Here is a 24,256-nt window from a genome sequence, read left to right as displayed (position 1 = left end):
AATAAAGAAATAAAGGTTGATGTTTTACCTCAATAAATCTAGTGTCACATTGTGTATTACACACATTTTGTATTGGTTCGTAGACTTTACAATATTTTATCCCCAGTTTTAGGATGTGTTCTTGGGGCATAGAACTGGAAGAAAAGAATTCTATTCTCCATACTCAAAAACAGCTGGTCTGGTGATCCAAGCACTGAAGACGAATTTCGCGATTCATCTTTGTCTTGTGTCTTTCTTGTGTAGTGAATTGGTTCTAATCATGACTTTTCTTTGTGCCTTATTCTTTGTTTTATTTTCACCTTTTTTAAGTTAACTTTACTTGTTTTTTTTTGTTATTTTGCAATGTGGTTGCATGGTTTTCCTGATTCAAATGTTTTAGCCTAATTCAACATTTACAGCTATTTTGAAATGTTGCTAAATTTTTATATTTCTGTACCCTAAATGCAGAATCTGTATAATTATATTTTTTGCACAGGAAAAGAATACAATTTGCAACATTTTAAAGGATCATGCAACTTTTTGCTCTTCGAAGGAGCAAAATAGCTTAAAAAAAACCAAAAGTATATCTTTGATTTTGTGCTGAATTGAACAACCTGCATGCTCCATTTTTACGATTTTGACACAGAAAATGGGACCAAATACCAAAAGCTTTAAAAAAAAGTAAAAGAAATACAAATGAATGCTTTCGTTAGTTGTTGAGATTGAAGAAAAAGACAGATCCCTTGAGTTCAATGTGTAATCCTGACATGTTAAGTCAGAGGAAAACAAAAAAAAATCCAGCTGCTAATTTCCCCATATTAGAGAAAAAATTCCTCACATCTTGGTCAACGTTCCTAGAATCTAGGACCCATAACCTGTAATAGATTTGCCAAGAAAGGCATCCAGGCCCTCCCTGAACTTTTAAATTGAATCAACCAATCCAACATCATATGGCAGAGAGTTCCATAGTCTCACTGCTTGGTACAGTAAAGAATCTGATGATGACGAAGACTTCTTTCCTCTAGACATAGAGGATGCCCCCTTGTCCTTGTGGTAGACATACATACATTAATAAGCTCACCCATAAGCCATTGTTTTTCCAAACCGAATAACCCCAAGTTTAATAACCTGTTTTGTTATTGCAGTCCACCCATTTCCTTAACCCCATCACAACTGATGACGTATAGGTTGTGTTCCTTCCTATTGTGCGGGTTCTGGCGCTGAGCCGGCATCTCTCCCTGCACATGACAACTGATCTGATCAGCTGTCATGTGCCTCTTAACAGCTGTGGGTGGATCAGCGATCTACCCGCTGCTAACAAGTTATATGCCACTGTCCATCTCTGAAGCCAGTAAAAAAATTTAAAAAAATATATAAAATAAAAACAAGTTCAAATCACCCTCCTTTTGCCCCAATCAGAATAAAAAAATTAATACATACCAAACATTTGGTATCGCTGATTTCAATAATATCCACTGTATCAAAATTTAAAATAAATTAATCTGATTAGTAAACGGCGTAACGAGAAAAAAAAACGAAATTCCAAATATTACGTTTTTTTGCCTTGCAAAATTTCAATAACGGGCGATCAAAACATTGTATCTACCCCAAAATCATCACAGTATGCAAAAAAAAAGACAGCATCCAACCTTTAGTTATCGAAAAATTAAGACTAGGGGTCTCAATGACATAAGCAATTTTTTTTCTTACAAATTTCTGATTATTTTTTTCACTACTTTAAAAAAGAACCTATACATGGTCAGCCATAATATACTGAGCGGCCATGATGAACCAGGCAGCCATCTTGTGAAAGTTCAACTTTTACAAAAGAACTAATAAGATGTACTTTGAAATGGAGGATGTGAGATGAGATCATGTCTGCTATCAACCCTGGCAGGCGAGCATAAAGGAAAATTGGATCAATAGGGGAATAGGGTTAACAAATATATGGTCAATGTGTGTATACGTGATAATGTTGGTAGAGAACAAACTCATTAAAATGTCAAATGCATGAATTTATGGATCAAGCCTGGAAACAGGGATAAGATTAAGGACAGTAGCTATAGATGCTAATGACTTATGGGTTTTAGTGTTGTTTGGGGAAACGTTAATGTCCTCGTATTGTCATTATATTCTTTGTTCTGAACCACACGTTTCTCTAGAATTATCATGTAAACGCCTTAGAATTATCATGTAAACGCCCTCTGCGGCAAAATGAAGCTTTCTTTGCTCGCATTATGTATAAGAAGCCCTTGTTACTGTTGCTCGGGGCCATTCCACCGCCATTATGCTGCTGTGCCACACCATGGCCAGGGCAAGGAGCCTTTTCATCGCCAGACTTCACAGCAAATCTCTGCCCATCTGAATTCCTGTTTTTGTGCCCGCATGCTTTGACTTCACTGACTACCTGAAACTGTTCTGCCGTGTATCTCTTTATAAACTTCGACCTCAGCTTGATAAGAAGCTTGTCTGCATTTTTGTCCGGCTCTTCCAGCTCTCAGTAAGAACTTTTTCTTACAAGTGGCGATTGCCAGCCCGGAGGAGCGGCTCCGGAGAGCTGCCTCCAGAAGAACCATTGGAAGATTTTGCGGATGAGGGCTTGGAGGTTGGAAGAGTGAAGAAAAAAAACGCGTGTGGCCACACGTGAAACCGATCAAAGGAAGCCAGTCTGAAGGAGAACCTCTCATGATCGCTCTGAGTCCGCCTGCCCGATTTGTATAAGAAAACTGCAGAAAAAAAAACTATAAAAATATATGTGCAACTAGGAAGTAGTTATCTACAAGGACGTGAGAACTTTTTTGTGCCGGGTAGCAAGAAGCTTTAAAAGGGCGTGGGGAGACGCTTGGCAAGCGTTACGAGTGAGACTGGAATCACGGCTGCACCTCTATTGATATTTTTTGGTCGACCCAAAGCTGCAGCAGGTCTTCCATCTGAGAGAGGTGTGAGTATCTAACTCTGCTTAAATTGCATTTGTTAATACTAGAACAGAGAAAAATTCATCCTTGTAGACCACTGTAAATATGGAGTGGTTACGGAAGCAGGCAGAGAAATATGCTGGCACTCCCCAGCTGGAAGGGGTTAATGTGGAAACCACGTGGTTAAATTGTATGCGTTGGTTTACCAAAGAGAACAGGGAATTAGATAGAAAGAATTCACTAGGGAAGACTAGTAGCCGAGTAGCGGCTTTGTGTAAGACAGTCATAACCTTTGATCAGGTTCTTGATAGGCAGCCTACACCACAGTGTGTATATGGGGTCACCCGGGGTGGGGCAACATATGGAGAGAGATTAGAACAGTTGAATAAGACATTGAAACTAGCAGAGGAAACAGAGGAAGGGGGTTGAGTTGCATCCTTTGAGAGCACTCATAGCACAGATGGAGTCTGCAGTGGAGAAGTGCGGGGCTGACGAAAATACAGTCTCAGAATGGAAGTCAATGTTAGGAGACTGGCTGAGAGAACACACACACAGGATAGATTGTCCCGACAACTTCAGCACATGCAGACACAGTTGAGTAAAGAGTTGGCAGAAGAGGAGGAAAGAGATGATTCATCCCAGGTAGACTTTAAATTTAACGCTGCTGCTGCTTCAACCCCATCCCCGAGAAAAATCCCCGGGCAAATGTCCCTGGTCCATCTTAAATTTCTTAAAAATTTGCCCAATTTGGAGGAAAGTAAGGGAGTGTTTCGTGATGTTCTTGGTTTTGAATCATGGCTAGATAAATTCCAAATTGGATCTAGAGAGGATGCTTCCCGTTATTTCATGTCTTTTGTGCCTTCTGAGTTCATGTCCAATCTTAAAGCTCAGCAAGCAAAATGGACTCAATATGATCTGACAGAACCCCAAGGGAAAATGAAGTTTGTGAGAAGTTAGAGGGGAGAAAGCCCTCTCCGGAATTGTTAGATTCCTTTAAAATTAGGAAGGGGAGTGATCTCAGGATAGAGCCAGATAAATGGGTTGCAGCCTGGTGTTTTGTGTTTGATAAGACCTTAGATACTATGGACCAGGGTGATATATTTGCTATGATGGAACAATTTGTAAAAAAAAGTGCCCTTGGAAGGAGTTTTTAAATCAGGAGTTTTGCAAAAAGTTGAAGATGTTGTGGAGGCTTTGTTAACCAATGTTAGGATGATGCAGTCCGAGGTGAAGCGATGAGTCCTACGTTTTTGCATACCATTCCCCTCGGGGTGTATCTGCTGATTCAGGGAGGCCAGGAATTCCGGGGGGTACGGCCAGCTGCCGAGAATGGGCAGGTCCCGTTCGGCAGATCCCCCCAAGGGATCCCATAAGAGGTCGTCCCCTGTGTTACTCTTGTGAATAGCTGGGACACTTTAGACGTTTTTGTCCCAACCTAGTGCCAGGGACTGTACCCCGACAACCCCGGGAGCCATTTAACCCCCAACGGCCCCGGGAGTTCTCTAGACTACCTTTCGGAGTTAGACCTCTGTATCCAGCAGTGAATGACCCTAGGCAGTATCAGCAGTATAATGGTCTTCAAATGGTTAACCCAGTCTCACAGGAGCCTCCTGCTCCTTCCCCGATAGCTCCCACTCATCCTTGCCCAGAGGTCCATGCTATTCAGGAAGGGGTCACGCCTCCTCGTCCCTATGCTCCGATGATTAGGGAGCTACGGGAACATGAGGACCGGACCCTGACTAAGGATCTCTTTGGGGCGGAGGTTGCAGCTGTTGGGCGGAAGCCGTGTCCAGATGGGGATGATGGATTTTTCGGGCTTCCCACCACAGTTAACACTGATGGGGTGCTCCCCCTGTTCCCCTTGCCCTCCTTGCCTACCTTTCCCTGGGCAAGGACAGGAGACCTTATGTCAAAGGAAGAATAGAGGGGCTTCCATGGGAAGACATCCTCATCGATACAAGAGCCTCAGTTTCAATGACGACACAAATTGCAGTCACCCCCTGGACTGCCTGAGACTACCACTTTGGTAGGATTTGAGGGCTCCTGCATTCAAGCTGTAAATAGTCGTCCAGTGAACCTGAGATTTCAGGACACAGGGGGATCGAAGCAAAGGGGTCTTCAATGCACTTTTTGGGTAAACCCACAGTTACGGTCCATTGTTTTGGGTACTGATGTTTTGGGAGCAATAGGAATTGTTGATTTATGTAACAAAGTCTTGTGGCGGAATAAAGAAGCCACTATCTGTTCTGTAATTATACCTGTGGAGGAGGATGAGGAGAGTCACAAATTACCCATTGCTAGTTTTGGATTATGTACTGAGGAAAATGTTGAAAATGCTGACAATGATGCTTTGAAAAATGAATTGAAGCAAAGGTTCCCTAAATTGTGGATCTCAAAGAAAACTGATTGTGAGTTAATGCAAACTCAGGTTAAAATTGATGGTGAAAAACTGCCACCTTTCCAGCATCAGTACCGTATTCCTGAGGACGCAATCCCTTACATAAGGGTTGCAGTCAGTGAATTGGAGAAGCAAGGTGTTGGTCTGAAAGGTAATTCTCCATGTAACAGTCCTATTCTACCTGTAAAAAGGGAATATGGCAGTTTTCGAATGGTGGTAGACCTGAGACTTGTAAATAAGTACACTCTCTCAGCAGCTCACCTTGTTGCATCTGTCCCTGAAGTTATGTCACAGCTGAGGAGTGATTGTAAAGTGTTTTCTTGTTTGGCCATTGCAAATGGCTTTTTCTCAGTACCCCTAACACCTGAATCTGCCCTCCGCTTTGCATTCACTTTTGAGACTATGCAATACTTGTTCACGCGGTTGCCCATGGGATTTCACAGTTCTCCTGTGTATTTCCATCAGGCATTGGCTCAGGTGTTAGAACCCCTTGGCTACGGAGACAAAGTCTTACAGTATGTGGATGATTTATTGATTCAAACCGTCGATGAATGTGAACACAAAGAGACCCTTGAAAATGTTTGTCAGGCTTTACTAAATGCAGGACTCAAAATGAGTCTAGACAAAGTACAATTGATGAAATCAGAGGTTTAATTTTTGGGTGTGTCTGTCTCAGCAGAAGGAAAGAAACCCATGCATGACAGGGTTAAAGCTATTCAAGCTGTCCCCATACCAACTAATATTACTGAGCTCCGAAAAGTTTTGGGTCTTAGCAATTTTTCCAGAGAATTTATTGAATATTTTGCTTATCTGGCTAAACCACTGTATGATTTACTAAAATCTGTTGATGACGTTTGAGGGATTGAAGCGCGCCCTTACGGCAGCTGCTGCATTGGTTAACTCTTATCCTTCCCAGCCTTTCTACATTCTGACTCACACCGGTGATGTCTCTATTTCTTCTGTGCTTCTACAAAAATGGCCCAAAGAAAGCCCAAAAGTGTCTAGTCAGTTGTACGCCCTAGGTTACTACTCTAGGTTGCTTACCCCCGTGGAAAAAGGATTCACTTTGTGCATGAAGCACCTACTGGGCATGCACTGGACTATGAATCAAGTGAGACATATAGTGGGATTTGCTCCTTTAATTTTACAAACCCCGCAAGGGAAAAGCTTCAGGTATTCATTCACAGAGAATGGCCCAATGGATCATTGATTTTGAGACTAGAGACTTACAAGTCAAAGTGGGTGAGAAATATAACAGCCCAGATGATGCAATATGCCCGAAAAAGTCACGATTGTCAAATTGAACAGGCTAATGTCACTCCCTCTCCCTTCCGAGCAGATTTTCAGGAGGGAATCCCTTATGCCTATATCGACGGAGCTCGATATTGGCATGAGGGGCACTATGTCACAGGCTTCGCAGTGTGGCTTCCAGCTAAGCCATTGCTGCTGCAGTATAAACTCCCCGGTCACTTTTCTGCTCAGAAAGCTGAATTGGAACCAGCTCTACAGGTCATTCTTGTGTGTAAAGAGCCAATGAATATCTTCAGTGACAGTGCCTATGTTGTTTCCTCCCTCACCCTGTATCTCAATGTATGGTCCCTGAGGGAGATGGTTGACTCACAGAATAAGCCTTTACAACATGCAGACATTCTCAAACAAATTGAGCAGCAGGGCAAAGAATTCCCGAATTTATGGTCCTTCTGTAAAATTGAAGGGCGCCAGAGGTTGACTCCTGACCCCACATCCTTGGCAATGCATATGTAGACCACGCAGCCAAGGAAGCTGCCCTTACGGGCGATGACAAATATCCCCAAGAAGTCATTGCTGCAGTCACTAAAAAACCCAGAGAGCCCCCCCCTTGTTTTTTCTCCTCGTCAAGATCTCGTAAAGGCACAGGAGAAGGATGGAGACTCATCCCTGTTCAATTCCCTTGAGTCCCTACCCATTGAGGGGGAGTGCCTGTACTATAAAAGGGTTAATGACAGGCTAGTGCCTTACATCCCAACAACGATTAAGTCTTTGCTCAAATTTCAAGCTACAAAGGTGTTAAAATTGTTCTTATCAATCAGTGTACACTTCTTAATTATTTTACTGAGATTTCTGGTAAAGACTGATACTCCACTTTTTTTCTATTTTTTCCAGGTCAGCTGAAGATTTTCATATTTTACTCCTGGGACCATGAACCTATTGGATGAGCAGGAGAAGATGTTTCACACTATACAGTGGGACTCTGATAGTGTGAAAGGGGGAGAAGATCAGGAAAATCCAGAAGCCAAAGAATGAAAAGAAAAAGACCAATAGACTTAACTATTGTGCAAAAAATAAGTTTATTTTTTTGGGGACTAATATTTGAATTATTTTTTTATTATGTGTTTGTGGTATTTTTAGGGACTTTTGCCTTACACACACACACACACACGTGCATAAAGCGCTGAATTACCTCAATATTCTTATTTTCAATAATTCACCCATGAATATTACAGCACTGTATGTTGTACTTTGGATAGAATACAAGAGGGGGACTTGTAAGAGAATGGTCAGCCATAATATACTGAGCGGCCATGATGAACCAGGCAGCCATCTTGTGAAAGTTCAACTTTTACAAAAGAACTAATAAGATGTACTTCGAAATGGAGGATGTGAGATGAGATCATGTCTGCTATCAACCCTGGCAAGCGAGCATAAAGGAAAATTGGATCAATAGGGGACTAGGGTTAACAAATATATGGTCAATGTGTGTATACGTGATAATGTTGGTAGAGAACAAACTCATTAAAATGTCAAATGCATGAATTTATGGATCAAGCCTGGAAGCAGGGATAAGATTAAGCACAGTAGCTATAGATACTAATGACTTTTATGACACCATGGCCAGGGCAAGGAGCCTTTTCATTGCCAGACTTCACAGCGAATCTCTGCCCGTCTGAATTCCTGTTTTTGTGCCCGCATGCTTCGACTTCACTGACTATCTGTACCTGTTCTGCCGTGTATCTCTTAATAAACTTCGACCTCAGCTTGATAAGAAGATCGTCTGCATTTTTGTCTGGCTCTTCCAGCTCTCAGTAAGAACTTTTTCTTACAGTTGGTATCTGCATACTTGTAATGACCTTGAGATTCATACTGGCAAGGTCAGTTTTAACATTTAGAAACCGTGGTAAATAGAAAAAAAACTAAACCTATTGTGGAACTGCACTTTTTTTTTTTTTGCAAATTCACCACACTTGGAATTACTTTCCAGTATGCTGTATGGAAAAATCAATCCCGCAATCCTTTTATAGCACTATGTTGACATAAAAATAAAAAAGTTATGGCTGTTGGAAGATCTTTGGACACTTTTCTCTGCACCCGCTGTAGTTCAGTTATGTCCACATATAGTGAAGCCCAAATTTGTACACAATATTCCAAGTTTGCTATGACTAGTCATTTGCATAGAGACACAATATTTTTTGCAGCCACACACTGTTGGATATGATGTCACCAGTAAGGAGACAATCGGGTCGATCATGCACATTAGTGATGTGCGAACGTGCTTGGATAAGGCGTAATCCGAACATGGATTAAACACAAATTCTTTTATTTCCACAAGGGTAACAGGAAAAAATGGACTCCAAAATTGTGTTGTGCAATTTCTCCTGAGCACGCCGATACCTCAGATGTGGTGAATACTGTTTTGCGACCACGGCATTACTTGGAATGGAAGGAGTGATTTTGGGAATGCAAATTTTGATAGAATGGCCTGCATGTGTCATGTCGCGTTTGGAGAGCCCCTGATGTGCCTAAACAGAAGAAACACCCCCCCCCCAAAGTGAAACCTTTTTGGAAACTAGACCCCTCAGGGAACTTACCTAGATGTGTGCTGAGCACCTTAAACCCCCAGGTGCCTTACATAAGTTTTAGAACATAGAGCCATGGAAATAATAATAAACTACTGTTTGGGCACACGGCAGGGCTCACAGAGGAAGGAGTGACATTTAGGAATGCAGATTTTTATGGAATGGTGTGCAGGTGTCCTATCGCTTTTGGAGAGCACCTGATGTGCCTAAACAGTGGAAACCCCCACAAGTGACCACGTCTTGAAAACTAGATCCCTCAAGGAGTTTATCTAGGTGTGTAGTAAGCCCCTTGAACCCCAAGGTGCTTCACAGGAGTTTATAACATAGAGCCGTGAAAAAAACTTACATTTTTTTTTATAACAAAAATGTTATTTTAGCCCCAATTTTTTATTGTGCCTGAAACGCAGAACCCCACCCATAAGAGACACCATTTTACAAACTACACCTCTCAATGAATTCATCTAGGGGTGCAGTGATCATATTCACACCACAGGTGGATCATAGAATTTTATACCATTGGGCAGTGAAGAAAGAAATAATTACATTTTTACCACCAAAATTTTGTTTTAGCCCCAGATTTTACTTTTCACCCTGGGAAATAGGTAAAAATGGCACCAAAATTTGTCCCACAATTTCTACTGAATGTAGAAATACCCCACATGTGGCTGTATAATACTGCTTAGCCACACGGCGAGACTCTGGTAGGACAGAGTGCTATTTGGCTCCTAGAGCACAGAAGAAGAATCCCACCTCAACCACATTTTGGAAATTATACCCCTTTGGGATTTATCTACAGGTGTAGTGACAATTTTGACTCTATGGGTGTCTTCCAGAAACAAACAGCAGTGGATATTGCTGAGTAATAAATGCAAACTGCTTGTTGTAATGACCAGTACATAAGTTGTGGTGCCCAGCTCATGCTTCTGGAAACACGCACCTGTAAACTAGGCAGACTCTCATCATCGCTCCAGAAATGCCAAACTTGTGGATGCTAAATGTGGTTTATGTACACTGTAGGGATCATAAAGGAGGGGGGATTTGGGAGCGCAGAATTTGCTGAATTTCTTTTGTGGGGGCTAGGAGCCATTTCTCTTTTCTACCAGTAACGTGGAAGCCCCCTATATTTCCATTGACAGATGACAGACGTGAGTGGGGATTTTTTTTGTGGATTGAGTCTAAGCTTTTATTGGGAATATTTTACATAACGTTTAAAATCACATTTATCAGGCGCTCTACGCTGATCACTTACTTTGGGTTTCCATCTAAATCTCCGCGTGACATGATTCAGATGAAACCCCTGAAGGATTCATTCACTATAATGAGGCAGCAGAGTTACCTCTATTCAGCGATGTCTTTTTTTCAGAAGAGAACAAAACTGTGGCAGACCGTGTTATAGGGAATCTTTGCCTGTGGTTCCGTGTGAATTGCGTATTTCAGAAATCTTATCAGCCCTCAGTGCAGGATGAATGTGAGCTGGCCTTACTGCCATCTTTGGGAAGCAGAATGAAAAAATCAACAGCAGGTGAAGAATTGACTTTACTATTTTTTGCGTCGTTTCTCATGCTGAATAAGTGAATAGACGACTTTATTCTTCATCTGCAATTATTTTTTGTCTGACTGCAGTCACACACTAAAAAATCTTTTATTTTGCAACAACTAGTTTTGTATCGTCATATTTTGAGAGCTATAATTTTCACATATTTCAGCTGACACATTCATGTGAGGGCTCGTTTTGTGCAAGACGAGTTGACATTTTTATTGGTACCAGTGGAGACACCAGGGGTCAGTGGGTGCTCTCATCCGCTGACTCAGCTGTCTTTAGAAAGACTGCATGGACCAGGGCTCATACCACTGAACGCCCGCTCTCTCTCCCCGTGGAAGAACACTACTCAGACAACACAGGGTGAGGGTAAAAGAGTGTGGCAATAATTTATTGAACCACCAAAACACAATAGCATATAGAACAGTCCCAGCAAATACCCCAAGATGGTGCACATTACAGAGTCTCACCCGCTAACTTGCCGGGATAATGGCAGCTGTTGCTTCAGAGCTCCCAGGATCGACTACCCCATCTGTGGCATGCACACAGAGTAATGACAAGCTTAGGAAGTTGACAGTCCATTGAGTTACAAGGCCACAACCTGGCTTCTCCAAACATCTCCATGGAGCCAGGTGACCGGCGAGTCCCAATACTGGCTTTTTCCAAACATATCCATGGTTCAGTGATGGTCAATGGAGCAGATCTGTAGTCTTCCAACCAGGGCCGAGGACCCATAGGTTGTTTCTTGTAGAATGATAGATCCGTGTCCCTCGTGATGGAGTCATGATGTATTGGCAGCAGTCCTGTAGGGTCCCCTGAATGTTTTATTGTCACGGCAGAATCTCTGGCTCTCTCTTTATCTCTCTGAACACAGGCAGATCCTCCTTTCTTATAGGTCACAATTTTTCATTTAGGCATTCCACCACAGGCTTGGGGGAAAGTGGTAGTGGCCATCCTTCACTGCTGGAGTGTTCAAACATGCATAGCTTGTGTCATGATCCAGACCAGGGTTTGGGTCTTGTCTTTCCATGTTCCCGGTCTGGTTGAATCAGAGGTTAACTTTTCCCAGCCTCAGTCTGGTCTCAGGTTTGCTATTTAGCTCCGCTGCATCCTGCAAGTGGTGTCAGCTATAGTTCTGCCTTCAGCGTGTGTATCTGACTCTGGTATATCCTGATTTGTCCTGCTGTGATCCCTAACTTGCCCTGTGTCTGTTTATTCCCTCTCTCTGTTCTGATTCAGTGTTTCCCTGTACGTTTGTTGACTCCCTTGTTTTGACTTGGCTTGCATTCGGACCTGCTTCTATCTTTTGTCTTTCTTATCCGCTTCCGACCGTTGCTGATCCCCTGGCTTGTTTCTGACCACGTGTACTGCTGTGACCTCTGGTACTTCTGTTCCTGATTGTTTCTGACTCTGCTCATGTAACCACTTTTTTGCCACCTGGTTGCTCTTGTGCTGCTGCTCAGTGTTGCTATGCTGTGTGTGCAACCTCTCTTCCCTCACCAGCACCCCCTGGGGGAGGTTGCGCTATACTGCACTGCAGTAGCACAACATTATAGATTACCTATACATTTAAAGGGGATTTTGCATTTTTTTTTCTCTAATCATGGATCCGCTTTGTAATTTGGTGGATCAGGTGTCCAATATTTCCCAAATGATGCAGAATTTGTCAATGGAACATAGGGCTCTTGCTTCATCTCGCAACCAACTCCAGCGGGAGCTTACTCAGACTGTTAAATCTTTTCAGGGTTCCATGACTAAATCAGCTGTTAGACAATCTAACCCCACTGATGTGTCCTTACAGTCTCCTGAACCTACGGCCAGGGTTCCTGATACTTTCTCCGGAGAGGAGAGGTTTCTTGCATTCAGAGAAAGTTGTAAGCTATCCTCTGGAGAGGAGAGTCAACGGGTGGGAATAATTATTTCATTACTCCGGGAGGGGCCTCTAACCTGGGCTTTTTCTTTACCTGCTTATGCCCCTGAACATATGTCTGTAGACAGGTTTGAGGTTTTAGGACTAATTTATGATGAACCAGACCGGGTCAGGGTAGCAGAGGACATGATCATGGGTCTCTCCCAGAGTTAACTCACTGCTGAACGGTATTGTTCTGAGTTTAGACGGTGGTCTACTGAGGTATCTTGGGATGACTCTGCGATGCCAGTTCAGATGCCTCCATCTGCCACCCAGTTCCCTGGAGGAGACCATAACCCAGGCCATTCGTATGGACCGGAGGTTACGGGAGAGAGGAATTATCCAGCGTGGGGGGGTGCAATATTCGAACCCTTTACTTTCAGTGCAGAAAACTTACTCCAGAAGTTCATTGTGGATCTCTGAATGATCCAATGTTGTCCTAAATGACTAATGATGATGATAAATATAATCCACCTCTGTGTAATCAAGTCTCCTTATAAATGGACCTGCTCTGTGATAGTCTCAGGGTTCTGTTTGATGCACAGAGAGTATCATGAAGACCAAGGAACACAACAGGCAGATCTGTGATACTGTTGTGGAGAAATTTAAAGCCGGATTTGGATACAAAATGATTTCTAAAACTTTAAACATCCCAAGGAGCACTGTGCAAGTGATCATATTGAAATAGAAGGAGTATTATACCACTGCAAATCTACCAAGACCAGGTCGTCCCTCTAAACTTTCATCTCAAACAAGGAGACGACTGATCAGAGATGCAGCCAATAGGCTCATGATCACTCTAGATGAACTGCAGAGATCTACAGCTGAGGTGGGACAGTCTGTCCATAGGACAACAATCAGTCGTACACTGCACAAATCTGGCCTTTATGGAAGAGTGGCAAGAAGAAAGCCATTTCTCAAAGATATCCATAAAAAGTGTTGTTTAAAGTTTGCAACAAGCCACCTGGGAGACACACCAAACATGTGGAAGAAGGTGCTCTGGTGAGATGAAACCAAAATTGAACTTTTTGGCAACAATGCCAAACGATATGTTTGGCGTAAAGGCAACACAGCTCATCACTCTGAACACACCATCCCCACTGTCAAACATGTTGGTGGCAGCATCATGGTTTGGGCCTGCTTTTCTTCAGCAGGGACATTGAAGATGGTTAAAATTGATGGGAAGATGGATGGAGCCAAATACAGGACCATTCTTGAAGAAAACCTGTTGGAGTTTGCAAAAGACCTGAGTCTGGGACGGAGATTTGTCTTCCAACAAGACAATGATCCCAAACATAAAGCAAAATCTACAATGGAAAGGTTCACAAATAAACATATCCAGGTGTTATAATGGCCAAGTCAAAGTCCAGACCTGAATCCAATCGAGAATCTGTGGAAAGAGCTGAAAACTGCTGTTCACAAGCGATCTCCTTCAAACCTCACTGAGCTTGAGCTGTCTGCCAAGGAAGAATGGGCAAGAATTTCAGTCTCTCGATGTATAAAACTGATAGAGACATACCCCAAGTGACTTGCAGCTGTAATCGCATCAAAAGGTGGCGCAACAAAGTATTAAGTTAAAGGGGCCGAATAATATTGCACGCCCCACTTTTCAGCTTTTGAATTTCCACAAAAATTTAAAATAACCGATACATTTCATTCAAATTCACAATTGTGTTCCACTTGTTGATTCTTCACCAAAAATTTACATTTGGTATCTTTATGTTTGAAGCATGATATGTGGGAAAAGGTTGAAAAGTTCCAGGGGGTCGAATACTTTCCTAAGGCACTGTATCTAGCTCTTCAATCCAAAAACTCCAGTCTCTCATAGGGAAATTCATATGGGCAAAAAAGGCCAGAGTTGCTTATAAATCTGTTTCAGAGTTCTAAACAGGGGTGGCTGGAAACTCCTAATGTTCTAGAGTATCATAGGGAGGCAATTTTGGAGAGTATTAAGGATTGTTGGTCTCAAACTCAAAAGTCCCCCCATAGATGGCTACAAATTGAAAACTGCTTTGCATGGCGGAGTTCTACTAAGAGTCTCCTGGAGGCATAATTACTCTCCCCTACTCAGTTTGCTCCGGTTCTCCCAATTATCTTGTCTTCATTATCTCCCTGGAGGAGTTGTGTGAAGACTGGAGATGTTCCTCCCATTACAGAGGTCTCCACCTGCGTATTTGGGTGGACGTGGGTATTTCCTCCTTAGCTGACATACTCCAAAACAAAAATCTTTTGTCTTTTGAATCCTTAGTTAAATTACATAATCTGAAATTGAATTTTTTTATCAATATCTCCAGATCACACATTTCTTTGGTCCCCTTCAGTTGTTTGCTGAGAGGCCGGTTTGGTCCTCTTTGGGAGATACCTTGTCGGATCTGTTAAGTCCCCTAAAGGCCTCTCCACTATTTATAAAATTATTGTTAACTCCAGTCATGTGGAGCAGTGGCGATATATGGGAAAATGGGAACGAGATTTTGGCCTCTCCTTTTCTGAAAAATTGCAAAAAACCCTCACGGGGAGGTGACATTTGGAGAGTTTAACTCACACGTGAGGCTTACTGGATTTTTAACCTCAGGACTAGATTCCCTGATGGTTTGAATAAGAAAAATGAGATCATGTTTCATTATTAAGCTATATCGAAGAATTATTTAACTTATTTGATATGTAACAATGCAAAATTAGATGATTTTCTGTTATTTTTTCTTGATTTTGTCAAATTTATTGACTTTAATCACATTCACACCAGGACCTTTAATCATGTGATGTGATTATGACATTTGATTGGTGTTGGGTCCTTTTTAATGTTTGTGGATACAATGGAGTGTTAGCTTTGATAAAGATTGCGGCAGCGATCCAAACGCGTTGCTTGTCCTCATGTGCGATATTATGATGTCCAAGGAGCCATTTGTATTTTAACTTTCATGGAATAAAGGAATATTTTATAAGAAGAGCTGAAACATTTTTGCAATTTTTTTTCGTTGACCGCATCTCATCAGAACAGAGTTCTGTGCGCTTTCTCAAGATCGATGAGCTTGCTTCTTTTTACTTACTCTCCTTTTCGGCTTCACAGTGGCAAGAGGCCTCTAACTGGTTGCTTAAATAGACACCTTGCATAAATCACTTAGAGCAACTGAAAACCATCCATAAAGAGATGGTACTTATCGCCTAATAGATTGGCACATGGGGCTCAAAATGTATCTCCATTATGCTGGAAAAAATGTGGTTCTGTAGGATCAATGGCGCTTAATTGGTGGTTCTGTTCTTTAATCCGGAACTTCTGGGATCGTGTTTTCGAGCTAATATCTGAAGTCACTGAGGTTAAAATTCGATCCACCCCTGCTTTAGCAGTTCTTAATATTGGTTTTGAGGCTATCCCCTTAGATCAAAGAGGAATGGTGGTTCATATTCTCATTGCAGCGAGACAGTGTATTGCAGCTGGGTGGAAGTCTCCCTCTTCTCCGTCCTTTAGGCTCTTATGTAATAAAATTAATGTCCATTTCCGCCATGACAATTATCCTACTTCTGACAGCTCCTCCAGATCAAAAATCAGTAAATCTTGGAGGTTGTGGGCCCATTCTAGTTTTGCCACTCCTTTCCCTACCAGTGAGAGAGATGTCTCCTACTCTTAGATGGTTATGTAAGGTTTTAGAGAGTGTCTTTCCTTTTGTTTATCTATACTTATGTTTATTAAACTGTAATTTTCAGGTATCAGCAGCTAAACCCCCATTTCCATGCCCTCCCCCCCTTACCCATTTCCCTTTACTTGGCCCTTCCCATCCCACCCCCCTTCCTTGTCAGTTTTTGGTCTCTTTGTCTGTTTTTGTCACTGGTGATATTATTGTCTTATGTAATTTATGTTCTTTCTGGAAATTTTTAAAATTTAAATAAAGATTGTAATAAAAAAGAATGGCATGCAATACGCCAGTAATGATGAATCGAGGCCTTAGTCTTTGCGCACTAAGAGCTATGCGACCTATCATATAGTATCTCTTTTGCAGCCTATGCAGATGAGATGACTTTATCATGCTGCAGCGCTCTGCATAGGCAGCGGCTTAAATTACAAAGTGCTCAGTATAAACATAGTAAATATTTTGTTATTTAGCTTTTCACCTATGCAGAGTGCAACAAGCAAAGACAGTCATCTCTACTTTTGCACTATTTGTAGGTACTGGAGCAGTGAGCGAGCTTTGTTACTCTGAATGAGGGTAGTGCTTGCTGGATGCCAGGCACTCGCTGCTCCCAAGTTGGCTCCTCAGTCAATATTCCCTAAGCGCTGGTCTTGCCGTCTCTGGGGGCCCATAGAGTAGGATTCATAGAGAAACCGCAGCAGTGCCCTTTTATCCCACAAGAAGCCCAATATACCGTATTTTTTGGACTATAAGACTCCCCGGACCATAAGACGCACCCCAATTTTCAGAAGGAAAATAGGGAAAAAAATAATAATGTGTCAAATGGGGGTCCGTCTTACAGTCCGAATTCAGCTTACCTGGGAAGGGATCCGGCACAGGTGGAGGAAAGGTCACAGGGGTCATTCAGTGGTCCAGGCTGGTGCAGTGGCGGCGGCTCTGTGCTGGGGCAAGTGGGCTGTGCTGGGGCAGCTGGGCTGGACTGTGCTGGGGCAGCTGGGCTGTGCTGGGGCAGCTGGGCTGTGCTGTGCTGGGGCAGCTGGGCTGTGCTGGGGCAGGTGGGTTGTGCTGGGGCAGGTGGGCTGTGCTGGGGCAGGTGGGCTGTGCTGAGCTGGGGCAGCTGGGCTGGCCTGGGGCAGGTGGGCTGTGCTGGGGCAGCTGTGCTGAACTGGGGCAGGTGGGCTCTGTGGGATGAGGGTGGTGGCGGGCTGTGCTCCGGTGCAGGGGCGGCGGCTCCGCCGGCATTTCCTCAAAGCTCGGAGGCCCCCGCACATCCGTTGCTGGCTGCTGCCATGTTGAGGTGGCCTCCTGGAACATGGACGCTGGGAAGATGGCCGCCGGTCCGGGGACGGCGCATGCGCAGGTTCAGATGTCGCCCTGAGATCTCGGGGGAAGAGGTCTCATTGCCGAGATTTGAATCTCGTCTCCGAGATCTCGGGACGAGATCTGATCCCGCGCATGCGCCGTCCCCGGACTGGCGGCCATCTTCCCGGCGTCCATGTTCCCGGAGGCCACCGCAACATGGCAGCAGCCAGTAACGGATGTGCGGGGGCCTCCGGGCTTCGAGGAAATGCCGGAGGAGCCCCCCATGGAGCGCAGAGAGCCGCTACCCCTGCACCGGAGCACAGCCCGCTGCCACCACCACACCACAGAGCCCCGCAGCACCCGCACCAACCACCAGCCATGGACGGATGTAAGTATATTGCGACCATAAGATGCACCCCCCACAATTTTGGGGGCAAAAAGTTCGTCTTATGGTCCGAAAAATACGGTAGACACCTTGCCTGATGGGCAGTATAGCTTTGGTTCCCATTATCATCCATAGCCCTGTGTAATCTGGCCAGTAAACAAACGCCCAGTGACTTCAATTAATTGCTTGGCCATTAAGGCTCCTACAAACAGTGTTTGTTCTGGTGTTTGATACAACATGACTGCAATCATGATATGTGATGTGCTGTATCTTGTATGTCCCTGAATAGAAGGATCAACCATCTTAAAACCCAAGGTGCCTTTGGGTATGTTTCCACGGTCAGGATTGGCTCAGGATTTGCTTAGGCCTCTTTCACACTTCAGTTTTTTACAATCAGTCACAATCCGCCAGGTTTTGAAAAAAACGGATCCTCAATTTTCTTTTGAGGATCCGTTTTTTTTCCTCATTGACTTCCATTAATGACGGATTGTAACGGATTGCTGTCCGTTGCATCCGTTTTTTTTGAGGATCCGCCAAAAGTTGCTGTCCGTCACAATCCTCAAAGATTTCAAAACGGAGCTTGCAACGTTTTTTTCTCTGGCGGATCCTCCAGACACTCATTTAACCCGAAATTCTTTCTGGGTGCCGGACAAAAAAAAAATCTCTCTCTCTCTCTCTCTCTCTCTCTCGCCATCGGTTCCTTTAAATTTCCACATTTTCAGGATCCGTCTGAAAACGGATCCTGTGCCATCCGTTCACATCAGTTGAGAGCGGATCCGCTTCTCTAACTTTTTGGCGGATTTGAACTGATGCAAAAAACTGAAGTGTGAAAGAGGCCTTAGGATTTGACGCACATGAAATCTGCACCACATTTGCATCTGAGGTCACTGGCAGGTCACCTGCGTTCTTGATGGGGTTTTTTATGTGGTTTTTTTCCGCATGCGTTTTTGATGTGTTATTTCATTACATTCAGTTGTTTTTTTGTTACTTGAAATAAAGCTAATTGAAAGTTGGCTTCTGGGAAGGAAAAAAAAGTGATTTCCTGTTTGTAGATATATTAGGGTATGTGCACACAGTCAAAACTAATAGTAAGCAGTGACCACCAGTCCAATAAGGTTTCAGAAAAAGCAGGGTAGGACTAATTACTAAAATATTATTTTATTAAATACGATTCAAATACTTTCAAAAAGTGATACCAAAACGCAAACCTATAAGGCCTGGTTCATATTGCGTTAGAGCAGTCCATTCAACGTATGCGTTAAACGGACTGCGCTAATGCTACTCTTTTTTCTGATCGCGTTATGCAGTCGCGCTAGCGCAGATGCTCCATCTGCGCTAGCAGTGACAGACCCTTGAACACTGCAGACCGCGTCTGAGGGTCCGTCACAGAATGCGGTACATCGCTAACATATGCCGATTATGACATGCGTTAGCGATGCGCCAAGTTATGGCGTCTATGGGTGTTGTTAACGCATCCGATACAAAGCGTTAATGCCGCTATGTAACGGATGCGTTGAACGCAGCGCCATAATGCAATATGAACCTAGCCTAACACGTACAATAAATGAATTCAAAAAGAAAAATCACTCAGCATGAACACCGCAGTTATCAATACTCAGATTTCTCCTTTAATTTTGCAAATAGTCCCTTACCTGATGAGTCTGGAGTGGAGTCCTCTAAATCAAAAAGAAACCTGACATCTACCCCACAAATATTACAGGGCAAGTGGGAAGAGCTGGGTAAAGTGCCACAATTGGTGCATCTTTGGATGTGCCAATTGTGGGGCTGCTGAAGGCTGTTATATTTAGGCTGGGGAGTGCCAAAATCCATGGGCCTCGCCAGTCTAGCTACTAGGCCGCAGCTGTCTACTTTTTTCCTTGGCTGGTTAACAAAAAATAGGGGGACCCCATGCTGATTTTTTGGGAGGGGATCCCACTATTTTTGCTAACCATCCAAGGTAAGCAGAGTGCTGCGGCCTGGTATTATCAGGCTGGTAAGGTTCATGGCTATTGGTTTCCTACCAGCCTGAAATACCAGTCCCAGTAGTCTGCTTCACTCTTGCTGGTTAACAAATAAAGAGGGACCCCACACTATTTAAAAAAAAAAAAATATTTAGTGAAAAAAAAAAGGAAAGGACATTACATATTACTGACCTCTCTCTGCTTTCAGGAACTTCCTGTGTCACGTACTTCCGGATGTGACACAAGATTCAACATATGTAAATTAGTACACATGCGTAGTAAGCTGTGTTTGCACAGTTAATACGCATGTGACTAATAATTAGATGCAGTTTTACCGCATCTAATGATAGTCTATGGGAAATGTACGCTGCAGGGACGGAGCGTCTCCGCATCGTAAATAGACATGCTGTGGTCTGGAAAGACGCGCTGCATGTCCGATGACATCAAGACCACGGCTTAGTAATGGAGAGGTGTCTATAAAGTCACCTATCAATTACTAATCCTATAGTTACATGCTAAATAAACACCAAGCCATAATAAAGTATTTTATCGAAATATAACACAGCTTTCCCTTTTTATTATACACCTAATCCATGCAACACCTTCAATCTCCTGAAAAATATAATAATCCGACTCCAGCTCTGCTACATCTGGATGCCTGGCTCAGCCTGACATCCAGACCTTGTAGATGACCACCGGAGATTACTCAGTCTCCAGAGGTCACCTGCACTGCAGTCCTCACGGTCAGCTGACCATGAGAACCAGCCTAGTGACGGGAGATAACCCCGGCGGTCACGTGCATGGCAGTTATCACGGTTAACTCAGTCATCGCGACAACTGCAGTGGACGCGAACTTCCGGCGGTGTCTCAAGGTAAGACATTATTTAAATTAGTTCACACGCGTAGTAAGTTGCGGTCCCGCAGTTATTGTGCATGTGACTAATAATTAGATGTGGTTTTACCACATCAAATGATAGTCTATGGGAAATTTACGCTGCGGGGACTGAGCGTCTCCGCATCGTAAATAGGCATGCTGCGGTCTAAAAAGATGCACCGCATGTCCGTTTACACAGGTCTGCCACCTGCGTCTCTAAACGCATAGTGGACATGGGATTTCATGAAATCCCATCAGTCCACTATGCTGTAACATCTGGGCGCTGCGGGTTTGACTTTGCGGATGTACGCAGCGTCAAACCCACAGCGTTTACTGACCGTGGAGACATACCCTTAGGGCTTGTTCACACTTTGCATTTTTGCTCTAGAAAAAATGTAGCATTTTACAGTACCAGTAAAAACTAAATGTGATTTCTGGAATCTCATCCATATGTGGCTTATTTTTTCCTTGCTGATTTGAATCTTCGAAACGTTTTTTAAAATCTGTAGCATGTCAATTCTTTCTGCATTGTTGCAGCATTTTTTACACATTCAGATAAATGGGAAAAATGCAAAAAAGAACATATCAAAAACACATGCGAAACCGTGTGTATTTTACAGAGTGTTTTTCCTGCCAACACTATGGTTTTTGCAGCATAAAAATCTGCTATGAATGCTAAACGTATGCACATACCCTTCATGCTTGTTTCCCTCATGTGCCATCTGGAAAGTCAGGACACCCCCATATACCCTAGATGGACTGCCTTTTCTGATATTCATCTATCATGTACAGGAAACAAAGTTTACCGGATATCTGACAATGTTCGTACAGTCTGAGCTCCGCACAATGGAACGCTTTCTTTCATTTTTCATACAATACTTTGTTTCTGTTTAAAGCAATTAACTCCCATCTGCATGGGTACAGAATCTCTCCCTGTCTGACTAATGTCCTCTTAATTACCTAAAGAACAAAGATCTAAGTAACCTATTCATAGTCAAACAAAATAAAAGACGGTATGTGATAAGGGCACAGGCCATAAAGAATACACTACACAAACTACAGATAAGAACAATCAGAAGAATTTAAAAAGATCACATAATTAGTTGCAATGATACTTCTAGATGAGTGGGGGTCTAAAGGTCCCGTCACACACAGCGAACTCGTGATGCCACCGCGATCTCGCCAGCGAGATTGCTGTGCGTGATGGGGATCAGTGACCGGCCCCCCTGCCGGTTATCGCTGATCGTGCTCGATCAGCCTGGGCCACGGCTCCTGGATACCCGCTGTTTACCTTGGAAACCGGCATATACGAAAGCTGTCCACGCTCTGGTCCGGTGGTTAGAGTGTCTTGTTGGTTCCCCCTTTTTTGAACTTTCTCAGACTGGTTCGTGATTTTTTCTGGTATGATTTTTTTCTTCTTTTTTTCCATTTTCTTCTTTTTTCGTTTCTTCTTTTTCTTATACATTTTATCTGTGAATTTAATAAAGAAATACTGTTATTTTATATAGAAATCAATGATCGAGTTTTATCATGTGATAGATTTGCACGTCACAGTGTGAACTTTGACTTTCTTTCAAAAAACATGTGACTATTGGCGCCAATTTTCAAATGTGAAGTGTATTTAATCTGGAAGCAATGCTACTTTTTCATGTATGTCATCTCCTGAGGAAGAAGTAGTCTATACTTCGAAACGCGTTGGGAAAAAGAATAAAATATCGATCTTTTAATGCACTAGTAATTGTGTATTGTGTCAAGCAGCGCACAAAGTCCAAAAAAACCTCCATAGAAGTTGGGGCCTTTAGTATAGCATGTGTACGGGGGAACAGTGTCTGGGGTAGGGCCAAGGGTACAGGTTTCTTTTTCTTCTGAGCCCATCCTTTCCAAAATTAAACCAACCTGGAAATGTAGATCCACATTTTTCCTTCCACCAACTGGACGTGTATCTCAAAATTTCTTTGTACAGGAAAGATGTATATCTTTGTACCATGTTAGCCAGTAGATAGAAAAATATTCAGAATTGAGAGTCCTCAGTGGTTGATACCTTTTAATGGCTAACTGAAAAGATGGTACCACATTGCCATTAAAAGGTATCAACCACTGAGGACTCTCAATCTCGAAAGCTTGCAATTTATTTGTAGGCATTTTCTTTTCTACTCTGATGATGGCCAATCAAAGCACTACCCACACCAAGAACATTTGTGATCTTCGCCCATTTGGCTGAAGGGAAAATGCTGCTCTATATTTCCATGGGACGTAACTTTGGAATGAAGAGGCAAAGAAGAAAAACTTCCAGAATCGGTGGAGCAATGGCAACTGAAAGAAGAACTCCATTTAAATTTTTTCTTTTAAATGTGCTATTTAGAATAAAGCTGATTCCTTTTGTATTTATCTGGTAGTTTTGGTAGTGCATGACTGTGCATTATTTTTTTTTGTGTTGTGGATGAGATTCGCCCATTCAAGTCTGAGTGTGCAACAAAAATTGTATCCCATACAGATCAACCCCATAGCATCTGATTTTTATGGATATATTACCATTATTAACATTGGAAACTATATTTTGTCATGTACTGTTTAAACTGTTGATGTACAAATACGTACACCACAAGGATGGAATACAGATGACACATGGCCATAAAAAAATGGATACATTATGGGTGAAAATAGTCTAGCTTTCTGAATGAAAAAAGTATGTATTAGTTTTCACGTGCTTGTCATAATTCAGCCTACTATACAATAGGTATGCCAGTGCTTACCATCACTAAGCCTAAAGGACAATCTTCACTTTCCAGGTGAATGGAGAAGTGTGCGCAGAGCCCTACCCTGATTCTGACTTGCCCATCCTGAGCGCTGTGTCTGGCAAATGCTTTATTACCTTCTCTAAAACTAAAAAAGCACAACAGTCCGATCCAGGGATGGTGGTATATAACCCTGACTGATGCCAGGGTGCTCAGTAAGCCAGGCATGAGCTTGTGCCATTCTGGGCACTTTCCACATCTGCTCTGTACTGTCACCTCTATTGGTAATTATATTATCTAAAGAAGAAAAAAGAACTACATGACAATGTGCACACCTGAGATATCTACAAAATCCAATCAATTTTTATTAGGCGAAAATGGACAAACATTAAAGAACATTTAAAAGCCGCATACCCTGGTGTGGCGACACAGCATTGTATCTTAATTAACCAGACGTAAATTGTGTAGGCCCAGAATCATAAACTGTTTTCTGAAGTATTGACTCTTCTTGTAGAACGAATATTTACCTCTAATATTATCTCCTACCATTTGTCTGTTATCTTTGCGAAACAGTAATGCATGGCCAATGAATAGTGATGTTTATGTTGATTACACACATTGTCAATGCTAGACAGTTTGTTGGCATTCCCAAAAAAGGGAGGAGGAAAATCGATGCAAGTAGATTACATAATCAAACAATGCGACTTGGTTGTCACCATGCTTCCCCTTATCTGTGATGCTGGACTGAAGGACACTTGTTAAACATAAAAAGAGGTGATATGCCTCTATGAGGGACAGA

At 42.8% G+C, this 24,256-nt stretch overlaps 1 protein-coding gene across 1 annotated transcript in view; it reads left to right on the top strand.

The window, feature by feature from the left end:
• The window catches only part of TTC13 (tetratricopeptide repeat domain 13), a 193,075-nt gene extending 184,769 nt beyond the window's left edge, over positions 1 to 8,306 (top strand). The window contains exon 23 of the mRNA XM_073557640.1: positions 7,435 to 8,306. Coding sequence (XP_073413741.1) covers positions 7,435 to 7,474 — 40 coding nt within the window. The 3' untranslated portion in view covers positions 7,475 to 8,306. The remainder of the gene's footprint in view (positions 1 to 7,434) is intronic.
• Positions 8,307 to 24,256: the final 15,950 nt, after the last annotated feature.

The sequence above is a fragment of the Dendrobates tinctorius genome, unplaced genomic scaffold (assembly GCF_039654945.1).
Source record: "Dendrobates tinctorius isolate UK_male_01 unplaced genomic scaffold, ASM3965494v1 ptg000250l, whole genome shotgun sequence".
NCBI lineage: Eukaryota > Metazoa > Chordata > Amphibia > Anura > Dendrobatidae > Dendrobates > Dendrobates tinctorius.
Note: the sequence above shows the minus strand (reverse complement) of the source record. Positions and strands in the feature narration are given on the sequence as shown.